The sequence below is a fragment of the Ipomoea nil genome, unplaced genomic scaffold, assembly GCF_001879475.1.
Source record: "Ipomoea nil cultivar Tokyo-kokei standard unplaced genomic scaffold, Asagao_1.1 scaffold2480, whole genome shotgun sequence".
NCBI lineage: Eukaryota > Viridiplantae > Streptophyta > Magnoliopsida > Solanales > Convolvulaceae > Ipomoea > Ipomoea nil.
This window is the reverse complement of record NW_017618908.1, coordinates 302,491-313,226: the sequence shown is the minus strand read 5'-3', so window position 1 is coordinate 313,226 and position 10,736 is coordinate 302,491. Positions and strand designations below refer to the sequence as shown.

At 31.7% G+C, this 10,736-nt stretch overlaps 1 protein-coding gene across 1 annotated transcript; it reads right to left on the bottom strand.

Annotated features, from left to right (window-relative positions):
* Positions 1–5,828: 5,828 nt before the first annotated feature.
* Positions 5,829–7,963, bottom strand: LOC109152987 (molybdenum cofactor sulfurase-like). Its single transcript, XM_019300698.1, has one exon. The coding sequence runs from the start codon at positions 7,809–7,811 to the stop codon at positions 5,964–5,966; it is 1,848 nt and encodes a 615-aa protein (XP_019156243.1). The 5' UTR covers positions 7,812–7,963; the 3' UTR covers positions 5,829–5,963.
* Positions 7,964–10,736: the final 2,773 nt, after the last annotated feature.

Genomic DNA, 10,736 nt, shown 5'->3' with positions numbered 1-10,736 from the left:
AGCCAAGCATGTCGTATAGTGTCTCCCTCAATTAAGTTTAGTCATTTTATTTTATAATTTCTTGTCGTTACCCGTTACAGAATACACTCATACTGTTATAACTTTTTTCCCTAATTTTTGTCATTCAAACAACAAAACATGAATTCCTGTTGCAACTTAGTTCATATTTAATGTTTGATTAGCAGGTGTTTTAGACAAAGATCACGTATAGTTTGTATATGTTAATAATTGAGATTTATTGTTTAGTTTCTCGAATACGAAAATCGTAACTTGTTTGTTTATCTATTTTATAAATGAAAATCTATATGTGTACTATTAGCAACATCATGTGCATTTTAAGTTGGCCAACTATATGTCAATATCATATATGTATTCTTTTCAGAACCACCTCATAGCCAACCAAGCCAAAAAAACAATTGTGAATAATTGTACGACGTTAATGGAACATCATGCTAACAATATATATCATATACTTTATAAGATATAATATCAAAACATAAGAAATAATAGCATGCCACTTGTTAGTATATACGAAAATTATAACTAGATATTTATGGTACGAAAAAAGAAGAAGAAGAGTACGTAGATTGCCGCCACAATAATATAAAGAATATAATGTTTTAACATATATTATATTTCTTATGTGATAAGTTTGTAACTCCTTCGTCCTTTTGACTCGTATCAAAATAAAAAAGTACATATAAAGTAGTAGTCACAAATTAAATTATGAGTGTAGTATAAATTTAACTATCGGTAGATTGCAAATTTGCAATTTGAATGATAAGTTGATAATCATTATTGTTGTTGTTTTATATTTATTCAAAACATTTTTTTAATTTGTATTTAAAACGTTTAAATTTAATATTATTTGGAAAATTATTTAAACAGAATTCATAGTATACAGACTGATGGACTGACTTTCAGGTAGTGTGACGACAAGGATTCAAAATTTTGTTACCATAACAAAAGGTTGGCGCACAGAATACTATCTATATATAATATATATATAAATATAAATTAATTAGATCCAAATTTTTGGCCACCATAATTAAAATATTAATAACATGGTATAAATTATCACGCATCTTCTCACCCACCTGCCATCTCTGTCATAAAACAAATACAAAAAAACAATAAAAAAAATGATTTTTAATGTTATATTAAGTTTCGAGTTGTGTTTAAATCTAAAAACTTTATATGCATAAACATAAACGGATGATTAATACATTATATTTGTCAAACGCTAGCTAAGATACGAACGTAAATAATGTACCTAGTTGTTAAAAAAGAGTATTTATGCATATATAATAAGAAAGACTAAATATAGTAGTTATCATGAAAATTAAATGTAATTCCAAGAAGACCTATACAATAATGAGTGTTTTGAGGGTTGGCACGTGTTACAACTTACAGCCCTTCAGGCTTCAGTCAATACCGTTCTACTCACAAGTGTCTGTGTCGCAGCCATAAAATAATATTAGCATAGCTAACCAAATTTGAAAAGTAAGCAGGATGGTTGGATTAAATATATATATAATAATAAGACAGCCCATAAATAAAAACATCATTAAACACCATGTATAATTTATAGAATGATGATAGAAACTTACAACTATTATCTAAAAGTGTGTATTATTCTTTTGTAATAATGATGATAAGAATGATAAGTAGTATTAAGAAGACATTGTAAAATTAATCCAATTGAGAAAGTGTTGGCAAGAATTGAACCCTTCACATTCTGGTATGAGAATCATGATCTACCCACTCAATTATCTCTTTCGTGATATTAGCCACAATTTATTTGTAGTTTGGAACAATTAATATGTGAAATCCATGTAATTGCAACATTATATTGGAGGTTCAACTTTAGTAAATGGTACGTGCACCATGTCAAATAATCTGACTAGACCTTTTAAGCAATAAGAGTCAAACTATGCCAATGTAATTCAGACCTAGACCCAATTCAGGATGTGTGTGTATACCCTAGTTATAATGCGCGGTTAAATTAATGCTCAACACAAAAATTAAAATAAATGAATATTTAGTACAATTTTAAATATTAATTAATTAATATAAAATAAAAATAATTATTTTCAATATAATCAAATTGAGTATTTTTAAATTGTAATAAAAGTAGTAGTAAAGATGAGTATTGTTGTAGATAGTTATAATCGAGAATAAAATTGATGTCCTAATCATTTTTCATATTAAAATAAATTAAGTCTTCTTAATGCGATATTAATGAGTGAGTAAAACTTTTTTTTTTTTTTTTTTGGTTAAAAGTGACATGATTTATAATATGCTTATTGATGTTGAATAGTAATTAAATAATTATGCAATTGAGTTATAGCATATGAATTAATAGATTTTTGTTGTGTTTATGATTGAGATGTTAATTATTGCTATAGTGAATTATTAATCTTGTAAATTCTTATTGATATTTTGAAATATTACTTTTCAACGGATCTGATCCGATTATTTAAAAAAAAATATGCTGTGACATTTTTATAATTATCATCCAATTTCATTATGCAAACTTGAACAGTTAAGTATGCAATATTTAACAACTAAACATGCAGACTTGGTAAATTTTATAAAATCAACAAAAAAATTAAATTCTAAATCTAAACATTAAATGCTAAACCTTAAACAGTAAAAAGAAAACCACTAAATCAAATAAAATAAAAAAATCAGTCATAAACTCTAAAATCAAAACCCTAAGTGTAATACACTTTCACATTTTTGCAAGTACAATCTTTTAATACTAAATATGTAAAATGTTAATACTAAATGTGCAAACCTGAAAAAGTTTGAGAATTCCATATTGTAGTATTTAAGTTTGCCTTGTAAAGTTGGTGATAATTACGAAAAATATCATTACATTTTTTTAAAGAAAAATTTGATCGCCGACTACCGTGTAGTGTTATGGCATCTGAATTATCTATCTAAGTGGATGGTCAAAGGTTCAAACTCTGGTGGTAGAGACTACCTATTAAAGAATTGTAAGACACACACCCATATATATTTATTTATTTATTTATATAAGAACAACCCCATCCACACATCACGTTATTCTCGTTTTACTATTTCGTATGATAGTTTTCTTGTAATTACGGTGTTGTTGTTTAATTTGACGATGCATAGCTCACCCCGCAAGCAAAGGAACAACCTTAACAATGAAAATTAAATATTGAAGTCCACATCGGCGATCTCTCATTAATTTAATTTAAATAACGTATAGTCAAAATAATGTGGCCGTAACTATAATTGAGTCCGACCTATTTTTAGGTTTAGTCATGGACTGCTTTGTTTGGGATCGACATCATCATTAGGATGAAAATGACAATTTATTTATAGTAATTACAAGGAAAACAACATTTTTGGTCCCATAATTTTTAAAAATTTGGTTCTTGTAAATTAATTTAAGCAAATTTAGCATTTTTATTGTTCATAATAATTTTATATTTTTAGTCCCTAGTGTTATAGAATCGTCAAACTCTACTAATATGTGTGGTTATTCTTTTTCATTTAGAATTAATATTCATTATTATAAATGATGTCCACATGAAAAGAATGAAACTTTAATTATGGATATTGATTTTAAATGACAAAAAATAACCTCATAAAAAAAATTTGCTGATAGAGTTTGATAATTCTATAATAGCATGGAATGAAAGTGTAACATTTTGGACAATTAAGTGACTAAATTTGTTTAAATTAATTAGCAGAGACCAAATGTTTAAAAGCGAAAGAGGTTCAAAACTGTTATTTTGTTTAATGACAACTTTATTATATTAAAAAACTTTAATTCAGGGATGGGATGTTCTAAGTGAGAAGTAAACTAGTACCGATATATTCACAAGAGCACTTGGTTGTTAGTTGTTAGAGCCCTCTTGGCGGCAATTAAATTGTATTAAATGGATTGTTTGTACAATAAGTTAGACCAAAATAATAAGCAATCAAACTTTTGTTTGATTCGAAATGTGTTTTATATAAACTTAAAAAAGATATTGAGAATCACTCATCTTGTGGTCTAGTGACATGAAGTGATTTTTTCAACTAAGAGATCATGAGTTTGATCTCTAGTGAAAACAAAAATTATCATTTTATACTCCAGTAGATTAAAAAAGTAATTACGAATATATATTACATTGTAACAGAGTCAGAGTCGATTACTCACGAGAAGATACATATTTTTGTACTTTTTTTCCATATTTATAATCAAGCTTTCCAATACATTTCGATTCCCCATTTTCAAGAAAAGGGCATGATAGGACTAACCACAATGTCTTGCAACTTTGGTTAAGTGTCCATGTCCCTATAACTCTCCTATAAGTCTATAACCACTCGCCATAAATGTCCCAAACTCACATAAGGTATGCCCCATAGCATATTTCCAACATAGACTCCTTTTTATAGAAGTTGGTGTACGTATATATGAACTTATTTATATTTTGAAAATATTCATCATAAACATGTATAATAGTTATTAAGGGTACGCAAATGTTTGTAGTCAAATCTCACTAATATCCCATCTTAATTAGCAAATTTAATGGCTATAAATTACAAAATAAAATAATGTCATCATTAAAAATGCTCAATAAAGAGTAGAGTTTAGATTATGAATGATTGTGGTTAATAATTATAAGTTTTTATCAAGAGGATAATATTGTGTATGTCTTAGATATTACTAAAAGATGATATGTATTAAAATATAATTGAGTTAAGTGAGTGAAACAGGGGTACAAGGGCAACATTCCGTCGTACAGTAGGTGAGAAATTTTATAAATGTGTTGTTAGGAATTATGATTATATATATATATATATATATATATATATATATATAATGCTTATACTCTTCAATGCATCATCAAATTTAATAAAAAATTGTTTTTCTCCCGTAGGTATAGTACGGAAGCACGTAAATTCATGTGTTTTTAGTTTTAATTAAAAATTTTCTGTTTGTTTTTATTTATTTATATTTATTGATCCCGTTTCTCTTGATAGATAAAAAAAATATATATAATATTGTCTTCATGAGCAGTTCAGTTGGTCACAAGAGTGAAGATTAAAAACAATGATCCAAGATTGAATCTCATCTACCACCGACTCATCTAAAAATGAGAGGCCCAGATGCTCGTACCAATAGAAGATGAAGTATTGATTGAGGTTGGTGAAAGTTGGAATCTAAAGAACATTATTTAATGGCTGTTTTTATATTGGTTGGGATATATGAGAACGACACAAAAGAGAATCCAGTTTAGTTTCAAATTCTTGTCTTCTTGATAATTTTATATATTTTTTTTAATTTTTTGGTCTTCTTGAAAGTTTGATTAAGCCCAATGCTAACCTGCGTTATTTTAATATTGGGCCATTACAAATTTCATTTGAAATTGGGCTGTTAAAGTTTTAGAGAGGCCCATTTCATTTGAAATTGGGCTTTTAAATATTATTCTATCCATCTCATTTTATGTGTCTGGTTTAGTTACCGATGTTTGACTGAAGTTATTTTTAATTTAATTTTTTTTACAATATTAAGTTTAATATTAGTATACAAAATTCATATATTTAGAAAACACTAAAAATACTACTAAACATAAAAAATTAAATTTAAGAATAAGTAAAAAAGACTAAAGAAAATAAACAAAGAAAAAAAGATTAATTTAACCATTGATTCAATAAATAGTAAGTATGACAGATAAAATGATACCGTTTTGAAGATTCAACATTTTTGTAGAAGAAAATCCATACGTGCACCATAATTGCCTAATTTGGATAGATTTGATGGAACTTACAACTTAGGCACTTAGCTGGGAAAAGGGAAGACATGTAAAAAAGGTATGCTTGAAAAATGATGAAACATAGTACTGAGCTAAGAGGGAACAAGTTTGATGTGTACAAAGAATGAAAACCAGTTACAACGTAAAAAGAATGAAAGAATATATGTGTGTTGGATTATGGGTCTAGAGTTCAAGAGTAGTTTGATTGAGAGCCATGTATCTCCATCTTTCCTTCTCAACAAAATCGGCATCCAGAAATCTTGAAACAAAACTCCATAGCCTGTACATATCCTCAAAGTTAGTCAGCAGTCCCAGAGAAACAGTGATCACAGATATCCCAGAAGAAGAGGTTCCCCTTTTCTTATTATCTCCGACGAGGATGATCTCCACGGCTTTTCTCTTGTCTTCATCGTACATGTCGGAGAATCCAATGTGGTTCAGAAATGCGCAGGAAACAGATATGTTTTGTCGGTCTGCTAGCTTCTGTGCGAGTGCGGGAGGGACCTTCTGTCCTTTCCAGTCAAACACATTGAACGCAATCGCTGGCCCTCTGTCGAATCTCACCTTTGGTCCGTAGATTTGAACCAGAGACACGCCGCCGTTTTCGGAACGAGGATGTCGGAGACTCAGCAACGCGTTTACTAGCCAGTTTACTAGGTATCTGGCTCGGTTACTGATCAGTACTAGCCCTAGTTTATCTGCGTGATCCAATCCCCTGCATTCTGTAATCTCCTCTGCGCCGGCGGCCATGGCGTTCTTTAACCGTCTGCTCTCAATAACTTTCTCCAGTTTCAAGAATTCCCACAGTGACAACTGCTTCTTCTCCTCCTCTTCCTCTTCCTCTTTGGTGCCCAGAAATCTTGAATTTTCTTGGACAGATACTGGGGAGGAAGATGAAGAAGATGAAGAGCTTTCTTTATTATCTGGTGAGGCTGGAACAAGGCTAATAATGCCAATGCTTGTGGGGGATTTTTCCAATTCTGGGATGCTGGATTTCTTGACAAATAGGCAACAGAATCCAGAAGGGTTCTCCCCAAAAACCTTGAAGAATGAGCAGATGAGAAAGTGAGGCTGAAAGAGGGAGAGGCCTAAAGTCTCCATATCCTTGGCGCCTAAAGCTGAGGCGTCAAGGAGTACATGCCAGCCATTGTCGTGGGCTAAGTTCATCCATTGATATGAATATCGAGTTCCGGTCACTCTAGACTGAAGTGGGAACACAAATAATCCCCTTTTTCGTTTACTACTACTCCCTGTCCCTTTGCTCACCACCATTTTCCGTAGCTTTCTTGAATTCACCTTCAAATTAGGCCACGAAAATTCTGCAGATAAAACTCTGGCGCCTCTCGCCCTTGAGCTCTCCACCATGGCTTCCACCGCTTCGTTCTGGTAATCATAGACCGTGAGAAGAGTGTTGGTTGCCTGGAAGGGATAAGCGTCTGCTAAAAGCCTAAATGCAGATGACTGATTGGCAGTGAACACCACGGAGTAATCATCTTCTGATATGTTCATATACTTGATGATTCGTTTTCTTATGCTGGCTTCAAGCCCAGATTCCGTGCCGCCGTAGAGTAACTGGGAGTTCAAGCTCACAGGCTTGTACAAGATATCGAAGAACTGGCCGCCGCCGCCGCCTGCGGCGGCGGCGGGCGGCGGGCAGGCGGAGGTGGACGCGATATCTTCGGTCAAATGATGGTTTCCCTGTTGTTGGGAGTAGGAGAACAGCCCGTGGCCAATGTAATCGAGGCAGACGCGATTGGAACCGGCGAGATTGTAGTATTCTCGGGCCCGAATCTCGTCTGCCGAATTAGTCTTACAGTAGTGAGGATACACGTGACGGAATCTTGAAAACATTTGGGCGCAGGGAGGGAGGGACTCATGGTTAGTGAATTGAGTGTTGGGCGCCGGGACGAGGGAGGAAGCGGTGGCGGCGGCGAATTCATGGCAGCAAGCGGCGGGCGGCGGGCGGAGAGTGGAGTGTTTTGAGGCGAGACTACTACAGCAGCAGGCGTTGAAACAGGCGTCTGATGCCATGCAGTGTTTAGCCGAGACAGGGATAGGGATATGGTTTCTTTCATTTCATAGTATTGGCCCTGAGGTGTGCGATGGATAAAGAAGATTAAGGTTTGTGAGCTTTGGACAGGTTGTCTGATGACGGCTTTAGATTGTTTGACCTCGTCCTTCATAAACTACAATGTTTCATGCTCCTTCACTGCCAATCTACTCATCATCTTTGACTTGGTCTTCTTCTTTAGGCCTCCCATTTTGGGTCCAAGTGTGGGGATTACGCAAAACTTTTAATCCTAATGATTCAGACTAATACAATTAAGTCTTCATAAATTTCATTAAAATTACACTCAAGTTTTAATCAAATTTTATTCTGGATAACTTTCTCAACTCAACTATTTTTCATGTGAACTAATATGTTTTGGTAGTTGTTATTAATAAGTGGATTTGTTTAGAAATCCAAAAAATAACTTCTGTAATTTTTTTATTTTTTTTTTTGGATTCAGTATTTGGGTATTCAAATGAAAATAAAATCAAAAGAAAATATTTATTTTCGTCAATGAAAAAGTCTCAATTTGGATTCTTTATTTTTCATCTCTCTTCAATCTTTTTTTTTAAAAAAAAAAAAAATTAGTTTACGAATTATTATTATTACCACCATAACCACCAAACCACCGCACCACAACACAACACAATCACACTATAACCACCACCACCAACTTAAACGAAAAATACAATTTTTGAAGTTTGAGGACCACAGTTATGCAACTTGAATACAAGGTCTTTGACAATATATATATATATATATATATTTTTTTTTTGGAAAAGATATTCGTTTAATTTTAGTTAGTCAAAATTGTACAAGGCTAGCGTCTGAAAAATCTGCAATTTCATTTATTGATCAAGAAGTCACGCAACACCCAAATATAAAAGAGATAGCACGCAACTTCAATAAGTCATCTCCTGGGCTGTGGGGGCTCACATTAATGTTTGAAAATTATTATTCATTATGTCTCATTTTCTCATGTTTACTATTCATAAATTAAGTGAACTTTTTTTTAATAAATATTTTTAATAATTTTTTTTTTTTTTGTGTTGAATAGTAATTTTAATATAACTTTAAAATTTTACCCAAAAAAATATAACTTCTAAATATATAAATGTTATATATTAATATTAAACTTAATGTTATAAAAAATTTGAATTAAAATAACTTTAGTTAAGTATCGTTAATTAAACTAGACATATAAAATGGAACGAAAGGAGTAAGAGGTGATACGACTTGTCATGATTGACTGATCAATTTTTTTAATTTATTTTTTAGTGTGTGCTCTAGTTGAAACCCTATTGTGACTCTAGTTAACAAATGATCAAATGATGTAAATCAACTAGCCTATGATTGTCCATAGCTCTCCGACTGAGAGTTAAACTTAAAACTTTGTAATTATTAAGTTAACAATCTGACTAACTCGATTCGTATTACTGCAACTCCGGGATTGTTGCACCTTGACTTTTAAAAAAAATAATATTGTTTGTGGAAGGAATGAAAGTGAGGTGTATGGTGTTTCACATGTCGTGTGTCACTTCATGTGGGTCAGGCAATCACACTAAAATTAAACCTTGAATAGGCACACATGACTTTCATTGATTATATGGTATGGGTGGAGTGTTGGTTGTATGGGTCATTATATTGATGCACAAAGGACTACAAAACAATCACAAAAAGGCAAAGAAAAGTTTGTCTAGTGGCCGGCAATTAGATATCACAAGAATGGTCGTCTTCACCCTCTATCTATGACTTGCATGCAGTCATCCCAATGCTACTTTATCACATTGTTGTATCTATAAGGAATTGATCTCATGACCTCCCATATGAGAGATGTCACTACATATCATCTGAGCACAAGGTGCTTGGCAGTCATCCCTTCTTGATAATCCAAATTTTGTTTTCATGCCATGAACCTCAAATCTTAGCATGAAACAATGTTGTTTAGCTACTTTATACATAGCGGTCCCACAATAATTAAGTTTGAAATTTTTTAAAATTTGTTAGTCGTGACTATCTCTATTGAATTACATTTTTATTATGAGTAGTTGAATTTATATTTATGCGCAAGCTTTTGGCCGAGTTACATAAATTAGGTAGTATTCACTCACACAGGTCTTTAAATTAAAGTCTATTATATATGTTAATGGTGATCAACATATTTATGTTTATTCTCTCCCTACAATTAAGGTGCAAAAGAATCTTTTGCCCATATATATGAATATGAATATAAAATAGGGAAAATGGCACTTTTTCCTCCTAAGTTATATATTTATAGCACTTTTTCCCCCTCAATTATTTATGTAAGCACATTAGCCCCCTCAATTATTTTAAAAGTGGTAGTTTTTCCCCCTGATATATTAAATTGACATTTCTACCCTTAAAGTAAATATTTTATTTATTTTACTTCTCCAACAAATTATTGTGTATATGTAGCAATGACCACGGTTCGGTTCGAACTGAACCGGACACTATAGCAATCGAATTAAAAATTTCCGGTTATGATTCAAATCTAGAATCCAATATTTAGATTTCAATTTATTAAATTTATGAACCAAAAAAACTGGATCATGAACCGTGAACTGGCGGTTTCGGATCCGGTTCGTGATTTTGAACCGTCTTTATTTTAAATTTTATTTTATTTTTTATTTTAAAATAGTCTAAATTCAACAATAAATGTATTTTATTTTTTCAGTTCGAAACATGAACCGGCCATTTCGATTTGCGATTTTAATAAACTCTAAATATCGCGTTTTGATTCTAAATTGTAATTGGAATATTTTGGTTTGGTTGCTATAATATCTGTTTGGTTTGAACCAAATTATAGTAATAATTTGTTGGAGAAGAAAAATAAATGAAATATTTATTTTAAATATTTATTTTAAGGGTAAATATGTCCATTTAAC